At 47.7% G+C, this 15,537-nt stretch overlaps 1 protein-coding gene across 4 annotated transcripts in view; it reads left to right on the forward strand.

Moving 5' to 3' along the window:
* Positions 1 to 9,161, forward strand: part of LOC125446661 (hepatic and glial cell adhesion molecule-like) — a 44,354-nt gene extending 35,193 nt beyond the window's left edge. For all 4 annotated transcript variants that reach the window (XM_059639452.1, XM_059639449.1, XM_059639450.1 and 1 more), the window contains 4 exons: positions 1,231 to 1,335; positions 6,619 to 6,701; positions 7,861 to 7,910; positions 8,095 to 9,161. In XM_059639452.1, the coding sequence (XP_059495435.1) occupies positions 1,231 to 1,335; positions 6,619 to 6,701; positions 7,861 to 7,910; positions 8,095 to 8,131 (275 nt within the window). In that variant the 3' untranslated portion in view covers positions 8,132 to 9,161. The remainder of the gene's footprint in view (positions 1 to 1,230; positions 1,336 to 6,618; positions 6,702 to 7,860; positions 7,911 to 8,094) is intronic.
* Positions 9,162 to 15,537: the final 6,376 nt, after the last annotated feature.

A 15,537-nucleotide genomic window follows, 5' to 3' on the forward strand; every position in this document is an offset into this window, starting at 1 on the left:
GGGGGCGGTGGTGGAAGGAGATTGAATAATTTCAAGCAGAACGTGGGATCCAGGTACAGCTGACAGTGCGGCTCGCCGAAGCAGTTTTGGGGAGCAGCTGAGAATTCGGAGGGGCCTGCGCCCTGGAGGAGAGTCAGCGACGGGAGGAGGTGGGCTGGGCTGGAGAAATGCGGAGATCGGGAGCGTTTCTGTTAATCCCACACATGGAGCCGTTCTTGTGGAAGCGTCCCTACCTCTGAGCCAGGAGAGCTGGGTTCAGGTCCTGGAGATGAATCGTAATGTCTTAGATCAGGTTGATTCCGAAAATACCTTCACCCAAAGTGGATGTGCAGTTTCCATCGTTACTTTCAGAGGCTGAGGATTTAAAAAGCAGGAGGTTGCAGGGCCCTGGGAGAAGACAAGACAGCGAGTCTAATCAGGGGTCTCTTTCAAAGATCCAAACAATCTCCTTTCATCTTTGCAATTTAAAGACGTCAAATATTTGTTGTATTTGTAAACTCTTTCGCATGGCCTGTAGCCAGCTGACGTTTTGTCACAGACAATGGATGATGGATGGGTTACAGCCCAGAAGAGGCCATTGTGTTGTTAGGAGACAATTCTAAAAAAATTTCACCCTGTAGTGCCACTGGTCTGGGACAGAAAGTTTTGCCCAATCCCTAAGTACCGGGGAGATGGTCCCATGAGTTACCTTGTGGAACCTTGCAATCTGTCCAATATGGGTGGTTCCCCAGCAATGTGGGAGTCCCACTGGCAGGAAATGGGTGCTACAATTCCAATGCTGAGTGGCGTTGGTTGGGGAGCTCAATAGGTGACAGTGGCCGAGGCTGCAGGTTTGGAAGGTGCTGTGCAAGGAGCCTCGTCGTGGAGATGCCCTCTCACTGTGTGTCAGTGTTGGAGCCGGTGGATGGGTTGCCAATCAAGGGGTGGGGCGGGGGGCTTCGTCCACTTCCAGCTTCTCCACCTCTGCTGGAGCTGCGTCCATCCGGGCAACCGGGGGAGTCTTCCATCCAACCCCTGACTCCTGCATGGTGGGCAGGCTTTGAGAAATCAGGAGGTGAGTTCATTTCAGCGCAGAACTCGCACGTTCTGACCTGCTCTTGCAGCCGCAGCTATATAGTTAATAAAGCACACAGGGCTGCTTTGGATCTTTTTATCATGAGTTTGAATTTGCAAGCGGTATGCAGATTAGAACAGACATTCATGGGTGTACATGCTGCTTTCTGTTGGCAGATAAAGGATGTGAACCACTGCATAATCTACAACGGAGTATAATTCCTGCTGTGGTTGGGCCGATCGTGCTTTGCAGTGTATCCTTTGCAATTTATGTCCATCAACGTAAGTAAGAATCCTGCAAGTTGTTTTAAAATTGTAACAATATCTTGTAGTTGTGCAACTTCTAATATGGCTTGGCGAAGAGAGAGTTTTAGCGAGGGACTAGTAGCTCTGACAGCTGAAGACAACGCGGTCAGTGATACGGTAAGAGATCGGAGGTGGAAGCACTCTGATATCTGGAGGCACAGTAAATTCCGGAGGGAGTTAGATTGCCAGAGGGATTCGAATGCCACAGGTCAGAATTTTGAACCGGGGTCTGATGGAAAGGACACACATCAGTGTGTGATTTCTGACCCCTTTCCATTTCAGTTGCTCTTTGACCCTGGTCACTGACCTCACTGTCCTCAGCCTGTTGTACAGTTTTAACGAATGACAAGGCCATGCATCTTGACTTCCAAGTTGGCACCTTACAGCCTACTTAATTTTGTCTCGTTACCTCTGTCCCATTGAATTGTGTGATACTTTTTTTTATCACTTCCGGATTTTGAAGTTTGGCTGACAATTCTACTTTTATACTTCCTGTAAAGATATATTTTGTTTCACTGTGTTATGCACCAGATCAGACCCTGTTCCAAAATATTTTAAGAAGATGGTGGAGTCAGATTCTTTATAGATTTTAAAGCGACGCTTGGATTGACACGCGGGGAATAGCAAAATGTAGGGTATGCAGGGTAGTTTGATGTTCGTGGGATAATAAGTCGGTGCAACATCGTGGGCCGAAAGGCCTGTAACTGTGCTGTACTGTTCTATGTTCTTAAGGTAGTCTAGATCCTAATTTTTTTCTTATTTTAAAGGCAAATGTAACTTGCTGTGTTCCGGATGGAATTCAATTGGTCAAATGTTAAGCAATACACAATTTATTCAAACTCTCTAATTAAAATACAACAAAAGAGAAAAGGAATTGGAAAACGTAACAGAATAACTATGACTAATAAACTGTTCGAATATAGTCACTGTCCCAATATAGTCAGCGGAACCAGAACAAAATACACTCCCTAAAGCCACAGCATTGTTACAATTACCTTTTATTATCACTGCATATGCTGTGTTTATTCCTCGTTTGCCCTTTAATCTCTTCTATCTTCCGTGACACACAGACGTTCCATTTTGTTCTATTCCCTCCCCCCTTTTCCCTACCATCTCATCCTTTTCTCCAGTTCTGATGAAAGACCGCTAAACTGAAACATTCATTCTGATTCTCTGTCTCTCTGCAGATGCTGCCTGGCCTGTTAGATATTCCCTGCTGTCTCTTTTTGACTTCCAGCATCTGCAACATTTTGCTTTGGCCCGAATGCCACGAGTTATTCCCTCCTCAGCTACAAAGAAAGGACACCCTATTGTGCCTTTCTCAGTCCTGTTACAGGGCACAGACAGAACTGAGCTCATCACCATGTTCAAGCGCCTGGGTGGGACCATTCTCACCAGGTTCTGTGTTCCTTTTTGTTGAACAGTAGATGCACAAAATCATCTGTCATCGATTCCTCTCCTGCTCCATGTCCTCCAAGGATTTATCCTTGTCCACCAACTCATTGTCATCTACCCATTGCCTGTTATGTAGCATATGCATTGACGCTGATAAACCTCCGCTCTCCCTCATCGCGGTATCCATTATGGCTCCTGCGTTGTCGTTCAATGATCAGACTCCTTGCATAAGACAAGATGAGCAGAAATTGCTTCCAGTTAAACATGGGGAGGGCTGAAGCCCCACTCCCCAGTCTCCACTCCCCAGTCTCCACTCCTTAGCTGCTGGCTCTATGCCTCACTGCTGCGACTCCTGTATCTCACAGCAGAGTCTTCACAATGCTGGTCTCACACCTCACCCTGAGCTGTCAGCTTCAGACCCCACCCTCATCCCATCACCTCCTCCTACTTCCTGACTGACATCCCCTACCTGAGCTCTTCGACAACAGAAGCCCTCACCTATGCCTTTTTACCTCCTTAGCTTTGACGATGCTCTGGCTGGCCTGCCACGTTCTACCCTCCACAAACCCTAGTTCGTCCCAAACTCTGCCGCCCATGTTCCTGACTTTCTTCACGTCCTGTTGCCCCGGCTTCCCCTGCACGGGCCCTTGGATGAGCAGTGCCTGGGCTGTAAAATTCTAAACGTCCTTATTTCCAAATGGCTGCACGGCCTCATTCTCTCCTGCCTCATCGCCTCTAACTCCCAAGAAACCTCCAAAGTTTCTGAACTCTGGCCTCTTGCCTGTTGTTGGTTTGGCTAGTTCTACCACTGCTGCCCGTGCATTCAGCCAATCAGAGCTCGAGAAAATCCCGCCCCACACCTCTCCTCCTCTCTTTGCTCTCCTCCTTTAAGACACTCCTTTGGACCTCCCTTTATGACCAATCCTTTGGTCATTTGACCAAACATTGCCTCAATGCAACTCAGTGTCACCTTGTTCCACGAATGATGCTGTGCAGCGTCCAAGGCGGCTTGACAACTTTAAATTAACGTTGCCAGCCTTTCTCAGCATTGAAGAGTTAGCTGCCCCTTGTCTTTCATCAGCGGGGCCTGGGGGTATCACCCCTAAACTCCTAACCCAGCTAACACTGTGGGGATAGAACTGCAGATGCTGGAGTCAGAGATAACACCAGTGTGGAGCTGGAGGAACACAGCAGGCCAGGCAGCATCACAGGAGCAGGGAAAGCTGACGTTCCTGAAGAAGGGTCCCGACCTGAAACGTCAGCTTTCCTGCTCCTCTGAGGCTGCCTGGCCTGCTGTGTTCCTCCAGCTCCACACTCTGTGTTAACCTTGTGGGGAATCAGGTTCAAATCCCACCAGGCCAGATGGTGGAATCTGAATTCCATTTTTAATGAAGCCTGGAAGTCAGAATCTACTGATGACCATGAAATGACTGTCCAGGGGAAAAGATCTTTGTGTTCACTCATGTCCTTTCGGGGAGGAAACTGCCAATCTTACCTGGTCTAGCCTACATGTGACTCCAGACCCACAGCACTGTAGTTGACTCGCAACTGCCCTCTGAGCAATTAGGGATGGGGCAATGAATGCTGGCCCAGCCAACGACACCCTCGTCCCGTGAATGAATTCACGAAAACGAGAGAAGTTGTGATGCGTATGTTTCTGTTTTGGGAATGTCTGCGGGTGAGAAATTGTAGACAGTTCCCCTGTGAGGACTGACTTCCCATTTTGATGTCAGTGGGGAGTATAATAAGGTGAGCAGTCTAATTTTTTTGTCGCATCTAATTTGCAAAACCTCTGCATGTTGGCATCTCTCCAAAAAACCATTCAGACCAGAACTGAGTTCAGCTGAACAGTGTGAACAGTCCTGGTTCCCTTTATTCAAGAAAAGATATGCTGGCATTGGAGACGATCTACCAAAGGTTCACTGGGTTTATCTTGGGTACAAAGGGACTGTGTATAGAGGCGAGGTTGAGTAGGTAGGGGTCTGTTGTTGGAATATAAATTGAACCATGCAAGATTCTTAATGGACTGACAGGATGGATGTGGAGAGGTGTCTTCCCCTTGTGGGAGAGGGAGCATCATCTCAGGATAAGCTGACATTTCACCAACATGCATCGGTCAGGAATTTTTGATGCCGAAATTCCAGCACAGACCAGGAGGCTATTCCTGGAAAACTCCTTGCTGTCAGAATGTGATGTTCCAACCAGGAAACCGAAGCGTGAGGTGGAGAGATTGTGCTTTCACATTAAATGCTGGAGTGATGTTTAGAAATGTTGCAAGGTCCCTTTCTGTTTTGACATTGAGTACTTCCTGAAACTGTTTAAAGTTCAGGGCAACATTAACGTATTAAGGAAGCACGCTGGCGGCAGAGTTTCTGCTGAAATCTCATTCCTGCTTCCTGAAAGGTAGCAGATCTCTGAATCTCATTTCCTCACTGGGGACACCCACTTCTCCTTCTGCGAGATTTTTTTTTTCTCTTTTTGCCCTGCTCGACATTTCATTGTCTGAATATTTGATGCCTAGATTGTAAATTCCGACCTTTCCCACTCACAATGCGAAAGTCCAAAAATTTCCCAAAGGGTGAAAAAAAAATGCTGGAAGGAAGACTGAGAGGCTTAAGAGGGGATTTATACAGAGGCACAGGGGATATGACTGAGGCATCAAAAGCATGCTTTGAATCATAGAATCCCTACAATGTGGCTCAACGTGTCCACACCACATCCCAGCCAGACCCTCACTCTATAATCCTGCATTTCCTATGGCTAATCCACTGAACCTGCACACCCTTGAACACTATGGGCAATGTAGCATGGCCACTCCACTGAACCTGCACATCTCTGGACTGTGGGAGGAATCCAGAGGAAAGCCATGCAGACAGCCAACCAAGGGTGGAATTATAGCTGGGTCCCTGGCGCTGTGAAGCAGCAGGGTGAGCTGCTGTGTCACTCTTTGTATCTGTCTTTCCCCCTGCAAGAAAAGATATTGCTTAACACAGTGAGAAATGTGGTGGCAGGGTAAAAGACACTGCATCTGTCATCCCAGCTAATGCTCCAAATTCTACCCCAGCAGATGGTGAAATTTGAGGGTGTTTTTTTTTAAAAAAGTGCTTGGAATTCTTTTTAAAAGAAAAAAAACTGATGCCAGGAAATCTGCCTTCTTACCTAGCCTGGCCTACATGTGACTCCAGGTTTAGAGCAACGTGATTGACTCTCAACTGCCTCCTGGGACAATTAGGGATGGCCAATAACTGCTGGTCTCGCCACATCCCCTGAGAGAATAAGGGAAGGATTAATAAAGGAAGGGTCCCGACCCGAAACGTCAGCCTCCCTGCTCCTAAGATGTTGCCTGGCCTGCTGTGTTCACCCAGCTCTCCACCTTGTTATCTCAGATTCTCCAGCATCTGCAGTTCCTACCATCTTTGGATCAGACAGCTGTGGTTAAATGCTTATACAAATCCACCCAACTATTTGTGAACTCTTTATTTGTTCATCACTTCACGGGAATGTGGGTCTCATGGGCTTTAGTATTTATTGCCCATCCCTAACTGCCCTTAGGGTATCAATCCATTGTTCAGGGCAAACACATTGGAATGGGTCTGAAGTCACATGTAGGCCAGACCAGGGTTCTTGTGACAAACAATAACACTGACACCCATTATCATTAGACTCCAAATTCCAGATTTTCTTGTTGAATTCAAATTCTGCCGCTCTGAGATTTGAACCTGGGTCCCCAGAACATTACCCGGGTCTGTCTGAATTAATAGTGCTCACACCACTTGGGTCATTGCCTCCCCTCCCCACCAGATCGTTCCAAATGCGGTTCAGCTCATCTGTAGATTAACGCCGTTTGTTTTCTCGGACCCACAGATAGAAAACAAAGACGTTCACCGCAAAGGGAAGGCCAAGCTGCGAATCAAAATGAAGCGAGCCCCCAGAGACCTCAGGAGGATGTAAGTGTCGGAACAGAAAAGACAAGCCGGAACTGAAGCCGTCCCAGGCTCTGCTCCCAGTGTCCTGCCTCACACCAAGCCCTTTTCACCCAACGCCCCTTAGCTCACTGAAGCAGGTCGGCCCCTGGTCCCCGATGTTCTGAGAAAAAAAACCTCGGCCACGTCTCCTGTGCCCCATCCGATTATCTGTAAACTCCACCAGCCCCACAACCCTCTCAGCATCCCCGATTTTAATCGTTCCACTACGAGGGGAGGTTGTCTGTCTCGGGCTTAAACTCAGGAATTCCTTCCTTAAGCTTCTCCACCTCATTCCCTCTTTCCATCCCTCGGTCCTCCTTTAGGAATTCGAAAAGGGTGTGGATGCTTATTGGAATTAAAGTAATGTGCAGGTTTACAGGGGAGAATAGCAATGAAGTGATGGGGCACACTCAGGGTGTGGATATAATGGGCTCTATGATGACTCTCTTTCAGACCTCCCCCCTTCTGCTTAATGTCACCTTACATACCTCTGTGTCTGATCTGTAAAACTCCTGAAAAGGACCTTTTAAAGGTGTTTTATGGTGGTAACCACCCTGACTGGGAAATATATCACGGTCTCTTCCCTGTTGCTGGGTCAGTATCTTGCCCTCATGACTGTGCAGGTCAACTTACAGCAAATGGGCTGCAGCAGTAAGGCTGCTCACTAGCGCCTCCTCAAGGAGCAATAAACAGTGAAAGGTAAACTGCCCAGCCCACTCAATTTTAATTCCGTTAGAATCCCTGCACTGTGGGAGCAGGCCATTTTGGCCCATCAAGTCCACACCGACCCTCTGAAGAGTATCCACCTTCCACCCCCTTATGTCCCATGGCCAACCCACATAATCACTGGACACTATACGACAATTTAGCAGGGCCAGTCCACCTAAACCTGCACACCTTTGGACTGTGGGAGGAAACCCCACGGGGAAAATGTGCAAACTCCACGCAGACCAAGGGTGGAATCAAGCCTGGGTCCTCGGTGCTGAGGGAGCAGCGCTAACCACTGTATCGCTCCCAAACTCTGTTGGGAATTCTGGTGTTTTAGTGATAGAAAGTAGAGCCAGGTTCATAAATGGCCTGGAGGGATGAAGGTAATTGTTGAAAGATTTCACTGATCAGAGTTTTTTGTTGACACCCAAAGGAGCAGGTACCGCTGCAAATGATTTCGGGAGAAAACGGATCACCCACAAGGTACAGTATTAATTGTTTCTCATCTGTGATGGTACCATTTCTGAGTCTTATGAGCAGTAAGCCTGGCCTGGCAATTGCGCTCGTCCCTTGCTGAATCAACGCTCGAGACCACCCTGACCCAGCGCAATTTCCCCGCACGCTTGGTTTCTAAATGGCATGTCGCACTTTTATCTCCCTTCTGCAGAGACCCTGTCAGTGGGGAGGATTCCCGCCTGACCTAGCAATGCTGCCTACCAGCGAGGAATCCATCACACACCTCCGCTTCACCAGGGAGAATTTGTCCAAAAGGAAGCAGGAAGCTGCCACCCGGGAGTAATTATCACCTGGCAGATCATCCGGAGATTCCCGCTAATGGTCCAGGGGTCCTGGGTTCAGATCCCAGCGTGGTGGAATTTGAGTTTGATAATAAGTCTCAGAATGGAGTATTGGATGTGACGACCATGGCAGTTTCCTTCCTTAAAAGGACATTACTGAACCAGATGAGTCTTTCCCCAACAACTGACAAACAATTATCATGAGATCGCGGATATGTAGTGAATTTAACTTCCGTCATCTGCTGTGGCGGGATTCAAACCCCAGTCCCCAGTACGTTATCGGTGATTCTGGATTAACAGTCCAGCGATTATAATGCCCTACAGTGCCAGTCTGGTCTACATGTGACTGGAGACCCACAGCAATGTGGTTGACTGTAACTGCGGGATGGGCAAGAAATGCTGCCTGGTCAGTCATGCCCTGGTCCAGCGAATGAATAAATTTTCAAGTGTTTGTAAGTCAGGGAGGAACAAGCAGGGGCCTCCTTGGTGCTGAGCGTAACTCCGCCTCGGTTCACTGACTGCTGACTCCCCACCCTCCTCCCATTTTGCAGCGTCAACTTCAGCAGCTGCTCAAAATATCCGAGTGGCCCGGCATTCGGAAATGGGACAAATGGGGCCGCACGTCCACGCAACAACCTTGAGGCTGGAAGGAAGAAGGTGGTTTTCCACTCCCTGGTAGCTGGTTGATGAGCAAAGAAGATGCGGCAATCTGTTTCCAGGGGAGGGGTGGGCGGGGGTCACACGAGTTGGAGACAGAGCCCTTAGTCAGCGAGTACCATTCAGAAGATCGCTACAATGATACCGGGCATGAGTGACTCGTTTCATGAGGATGGTATGGCGATTGCAATGGGAAAGCTGCCTGTCACGTTGAAAATCTGAACTTTGAACATTTAAAATGGAAGATCTCTGCAATAAAGCCTCGTGGATCAAAGGTTAACATGCTCATGTGTTTATTCCAAAGGTTGATCCCGTTCAATGTGTTGATACATCTAATCTAATCCAGTTCTTTTCCAAGTAGGAGGGTAAACAAAACATTACTCAGCGAAACACGCATTGAAAATAAGAGTAGGATAGGCTGTGCGTTCTTTTAAACCCGTTCCATCTCTCATTATGTCGCAGGTACACAGGATACTGAAGGAGGTGTTCAGTATGCTTGCCTTTATTAGTCAGTGCATTGAGTATCGGAGTTGGGACGGTCATGTTGCGGCTGTACAGGGCATTGGTTAGGCCAGTATTGGAGTACTGTGTTCAGTTCTGGTCTCCCTGCTCCAGGGAAGATGTTGTTAAACGTGAAGGGTTCAGAAAAGATTTACGAGAATGTTGCTGGGGTTGGAGGGTTTGAGCTACAGGGAGGGGCTGAATAGGCCGGGGCTATTTTCCCCTGGAGCAATGGAGCCTGAGGGGTGACTTTGTAGATGTTTATAAAATCATGAGGGGCAGACACATAGTAAATAGACAAGGTCTTTCTCCTAGAGTTGGGAGGAGTCCAAAACTTCAGGGCATAGGTTTAAGGTGAGAGGGAAAAGATTGAAAAGTGACCTAAGGGACAACTTTTTCATGCAGTGGGTGGTCCTCTGGCAGAATGAGCTTCCAGAGGAAGTGGTGGAGGCTGGTACAATACAAATATTTATAAGACATCTGGGTGGGTACGTGAATAGGAAGGGCTTAGAGGGAAATGGGCCAAATGCTGGCAAATGGGACTAGATTGATTTAGGATTCTGGTCAGCACGGACAAGTTGGACCGAAGGATCTGTTTCCATGCTGTACCACAGCCTTGTGGCTGATTATCCAACAATAACCCCCCTCCCCCATTTCTGCTTCCCCCCCCCCCCCCCCCCCCCCCCACTATTCATTGATCTCTTCAGCCCAACATGCTAGACCCAAATCCTCCTTGAAAGCATTCAATGATTGGGTCTCAACTCCACAGTACAGAATTCCACAGGCTTCCCACTCTGGGTGAAGACATTTCTCCTCACCTCAGTCCTAAGTCATTTAGACTGTGACCCCTGGTTCTGAACTCCCCTGTTACCAGGAACGTCCTTCCTGCATCTAACCTGTTCGGATTCGATGGGTCTCTATGAGGTCACACCCCTCATTCTTTGGGGAATCACAAGACAAGGATCTATAGCATGAAGCTCCTCAACCGCAATGCGATCCTGGGAGGTGAAGCTGAGGGGACACAAGAAGTGAATTTCTTTCTGCCCACACGACAGACACTGGGAGGTCACATCAAGACACTGCAATTGCCCTATATCCCAACTCCAGCCCAGGAATTTTCTTGCTGCTCATTTTGTAGCCAGAGAAGGGGTTCAGTTTTACTCTAGGCAGTACAGTACCATCAGTGGGTAACACTCATTCCTCTCAGTCAGGAGGACATCCATTATTGGCAAACATGTAAAGCTTTCATTGAAACCATCGTCATAGAATCCCTCCCAATCCCCATAATCCCACATTTCCCACTTGGCTAACCCACCCAGCCTACACATCCCTGAACACTATGGGTAGTTTAGCATAGCCAATCCACCCTAATCTGCACATCTTTGGACTCTGGGAGAAAACCAGAGCGCCCGAAGGGGACACACGCAGACACAGGGGACAACGTGCAAACTCCATACAGACAGTCGCCCGAGGGTGGAATCAAACGCAGGTCCCTGGCACTGTGAGGCAGCAGCGCTAACCACTGAGCTACAGTGCTGCTTTCTGCAGTTTGGGTGGATTAGCCATGGTAAATGTGGGGGTTTGCAGGCTTAGGGTGGGTCAGGGTTGGCACAGCCTCTCTCTCTGAGCTGCAGGGATCCTGGACCCAGAGTATGTGAAATAGGTTGTCGAAGCCACCCTTGGGCAGCAATAGGACTGGCCTGGCACATTTGCCATGTCCTGGTCTCATCCATGTGACATGAAGGTGCCCGCATCTCAATCAGGCTGGTGTGGCAACACGATCGGCTTCTGAAATCTCAGCAGTACAGCTCGCGGAGGTGACCAGAGAGGGAGAGACATCTTCGAAAGCTGGGCACACTGTCAGTCAGAAAACAAATATTAACATCGGGGGTTGAAGGTGGGCAGGGTAAGGGGGTGATGCTGTGGATTCGAAGACAAACCTCAGCCAACGCCGCCGTTGAGATTCTCAGCACGCCCCACCCCCCCACTCCTTCAGGCTTCTGCAGAAATTCTACCGCCCCCTATCTACGGCTCTCCCCGGCCAGCAGCCTATTTCTGTCCTGGTCTCTCGCACAGGAGGGAACAGCCTATCAACATCCATCCTGTCAAGTATTCCTCAAGTATCAGATGTTTCAATAAGATTGCCTCTCATTGCTCTCAACTCCAGCCTGCCCCCACAAGGCCAGCCTTCACTGAACTGCTTCTAAGGTATTTACATTCTTCCAACAAAACGTGACCAAAACTGTTTGCAGTACTCAAAGCGTGGCCTCACCAACGTTATAAAACCTAAAACGCATTATCCCAACTTCTTGGTCCACTCCCTTTGCCGTAAATGGCAGCATTCCATTGGCCTTCCTCATCAGTTGTTTTATCTGCAAAATAACCCTTTCAGATTCATGTACCAAGACACTGAGATCACAGCCACCCACCACCAACAACTCTGAGTCCGACAATCTCTCTCTGCATTTTAGTAGAATAGTTTTTCTATTTCCCCTGGCCAAAGTGGATGAGTTCACATTTTCCCACCTTACCTGCCAAATCTGTGCTCCTACATATAATCTATCTAAATCGCTGTGTCCTCTTCCCTCTGCCTATCTTTCTGCCCTCAACAAATTTAGTATCATCCATTTGGTCCTGCCATGAGCAGAAATTGTAAGTAAAGAGGCCCCCAACACAGATCTCTGGAGCACGCCACTCATTACAGCTTGCCAATCCCGAAGATGTCCCAATTATTCTGTTCCGTTTTCCATTAGCTAACCAATTCCGTAATATGTTACCACCAACATTTTGAGCTCTTACTTTTCCTTCTGGTTTTCGAAACTTAACCTTGTTAACGTCTTCTGGAAATCTAAATATATCCCCAATTTCCCCTTTATCCACACGGTTTATTACTTCCTCAAGGAACTCCCGTAACTTCGTCATTTCCCTTTCACAAAACCGTGGTGACTCTGTCTGATTTCACTGAGATTTTCTAAGTGGCCGGCTATAGTCTCCTTAGTAACAGATTCCAGCATGAATTGGTGTCCAGCTGACTGGCCTTAGTTACTCACTTGCTTGAATGGAGGAGTCACATTTTCCAGACTTTTAGGAATAATGGAAAATTAAAACCAATGCATCTACCTATGTGCAGCATTGTCTAGTCGTCCATTAAATGGGAACACAGGAACTGGACCAGGCCTTTCAGGCTGGTGAAGGTGCCCTGCTGTTGCAAATGCACTTCAACGCCTTTTCCCCAACCCATCCTCTACAAAAGGAAAGCTATCAACTCTACCTTAAACACCCTTAAAGACTGAGCCACAGAGGTTAAAGAATTCCAAAGGTTCGTAACCCTCTGAGCGAAACAAAAAATTCTCCTCATTTCACTTCTCATTACTTAATGCCAGAGAATACAGAAGCTGTTTACCCTAACCCTGACCCTATTGGCTCCAGCCATGCTGGGAACAAATTGGGCAGACCTTCATAAAGTGTAAAAGTAGGTAAATGGTGCTTCAATTAGTTTTACAAGGGAACATCACACCTGGAATACTCCCCCTCCCATTCTTTAGATGACATGTCCATCATGGGCCTCCTGCAGTGCCACAATGATGCCACCCGAAGGTTGCAGGAACAGCAACTCATATTCCGCTTGGGAACCCTGCAGCCATATGGTATCAATGTGGACTTCACCAGCTTCAAAATCTCCCCTTACCCCACCGCATCCCTAAACCAGCCAAGTTCGTCCCCTCCCCCCACTGCACCACACAACCAGCCCAGCTCTTCCCCTCCACCCACTGCATCCCAAAACCAGTCCAACCTGTCTCTGCCTCCCTAACCTGTTCTTCCTCTCACCCATCCCTTCCTCCCACCCCAAGCCGCACCCCCATCTCCTACCTACTAACCTCATCCCACCTCCTTGACCTGTCCGTCTTCCCTGGACTGACGTATCCCCTCCCTACCTCCCCACCTATACTCTCTCCACCTATCTTGTTTTCTCTCCATCTTCGGTCCGCCTCCCCCTCTCTCCCTATTTATTCCAGAACCCTCACCCCATCTCTGATGAAGGGTCTAGGCCCGAAATGTCAGCTTTTGTGCTCCTGAGATGCTGCTTGGCCTGCTGTGTTCATCCAGCCTCACATTTTATTATCTTGGATTCTCCAGCATCTGCAGTTCCCATTATCTCTGGAATATTGTGTTATAGCTTTGTTTTCCTGGAGGAGTGATGTTGGCGCATCTAGCATGCTCACTGAATCGATTCCAGAAAGGAAGGGTTTGTCTTACCAAGAGAGATTGAGCATTTTAGGTCCATACTCTATTTACTTTAGAAGAAATGAGAGGAGATCTAATAGAGGTATGGAAGACAGATCTGTAGTGTTATACAGCACAGAAACAGACCTATTGGCCCAGCCAGTCCATGCCGAACATAATCCCAAAGTAAACTAGTCCCACCTGCCTGCTCCTGGCCCACATCCTTCCAAACCTTTCCTATTGGTTTCTCAGCGATTTATGAGTGGCACACTGGTTCAGTGATTTGCACCGCTGTCTCATGGCACCAGGGACAACAGGTTCGATTCTCGCCTCAGGCAACCATCTGCGTGGAGTTCGCACATTCTCCCCTTGTCCGCGTGGGTTTCCTCCGGGTGCTCCGGTTTCCTCCCACTGTCCAAAGAAGTGCAGATTAGGGTGGATTGGCCACGTTAAATTGCCTGTAGTGTTCAGCGATGTTCAGGGTACGTGGAGTAGCCACAGGGAATGAAGAGTTACAGGGATAGAGTAGGGGAATGGGTAGAATGCTTTTCAGAGAATCAGTGATGGGCCGAATGGACTGTTTCTCCAATCTAAGGATTATTCACGTACTCATCCAAACATTTTTTAAATGCTATAATTTTGGGGGCAATCAAGAAGAAAAGGTCACTGTTTTAGGATAAGGCGTGGCACATTTAAAACAGAGGTGAGGAGAAATTATTTTTCTCAAAGGGTCATGTACCTTTGGAATCTATTCCCCCAGATTATGACTGGTGCTGGGACAGCAAAGTAAAGTTAAGGAGGAGATAGACAAAGTTTTAAGTACTAATGGGTTGAAGGGTTATGGACAACAGGCAGGAAAGTGGGGTTAAAACTGCATCAGAGATAACGGGAACTGCAGATGCTGGAGAATCCGAGATAACAATGTGTAGAGCTGGAGGAACACAGCAGGCCAAGCAAAAAGATGCTGCTTGGCCTGCTGTGTTCATCCAGCTACGCACTTTGTTGTCTAGGCAGGAAAGTGGAGCTGCCGCTGAGGTGAGATCAGCCACAGTCATATTAAATGGCAGAGCGGGTTTGAGTGGCTGAATACTCCTACTCCTGCTTTTTATATTTGTTTTACCCTCTATGACAGTAATTTCCCCAAGGAGACCAAAAGTGCATGCAGTAAATACAATATGACCCCTGTTTCCATGCTTCACAAAAGCAAATGGTTTCTATAACATCAGAACAATACAATAGACTCTTTATCCTCCACTGTTAATAGGAAGGATATTGCCAAATGTGATAAAAGAACAAACTGTTCTTAAGTTAGCCATAAAGTTGTAAACAAAACTAGTATGACCTGGACTTTGACTCACAAAATTGGGATATTTAATCCAGTAATGCTTAGCAAAAAAACCCCCTAAAAAACAGGTGATAGATATAGGACAGATGTCAGGGGTAGGCTCTTTACTCAGAGAGTAGTAAGGGCATGGAATGCCCTGCCTGCAACAGTAGTAGACTCACCAAGTTTAAGGGCATTTAAATGGTCATTGGATAAACATGGATGATAATGGAATAGTGTAGGCTAGATGGGCTTCAGATTGTTGCGCCGACCTGTGAAACCATCGAGGGCCGAAGGGTCTGTGCTGCGCTGTAATGTTCTGTGTGTTTTAAAACGCAGGTTGCGTCATCCTATTTGATTAATGTTGTTCCAATCTCAGGCATGACCAGTAATTCATGCTACAAACTCAGTCACAAACAAATTAAATTATGATCCTAGACTGAGATCTCTGAATGTATTTACAATCTGAAGGTAGTCTGAGAGTCTCAGAGCTGTACAGCTCGGAAACAGACCCTTCAGTCCAACATGTCAATACTGACCAGATATCCTAAACTAATCTAGTCCCATTTGCCAGCATATGGCCCATATCCCTGTATGCCCATCCCAT

The sequence above is a fragment of the Stegostoma tigrinum genome, chromosome 34 (assembly GCF_030684315.1).
Source record: "Stegostoma tigrinum isolate sSteTig4 chromosome 34, sSteTig4.hap1, whole genome shotgun sequence".
Taxonomy (NCBI): Eukaryota; Metazoa; Chordata; class Chondrichthyes; order Orectolobiformes; family Stegostomatidae; genus Stegostoma; species Stegostoma tigrinum.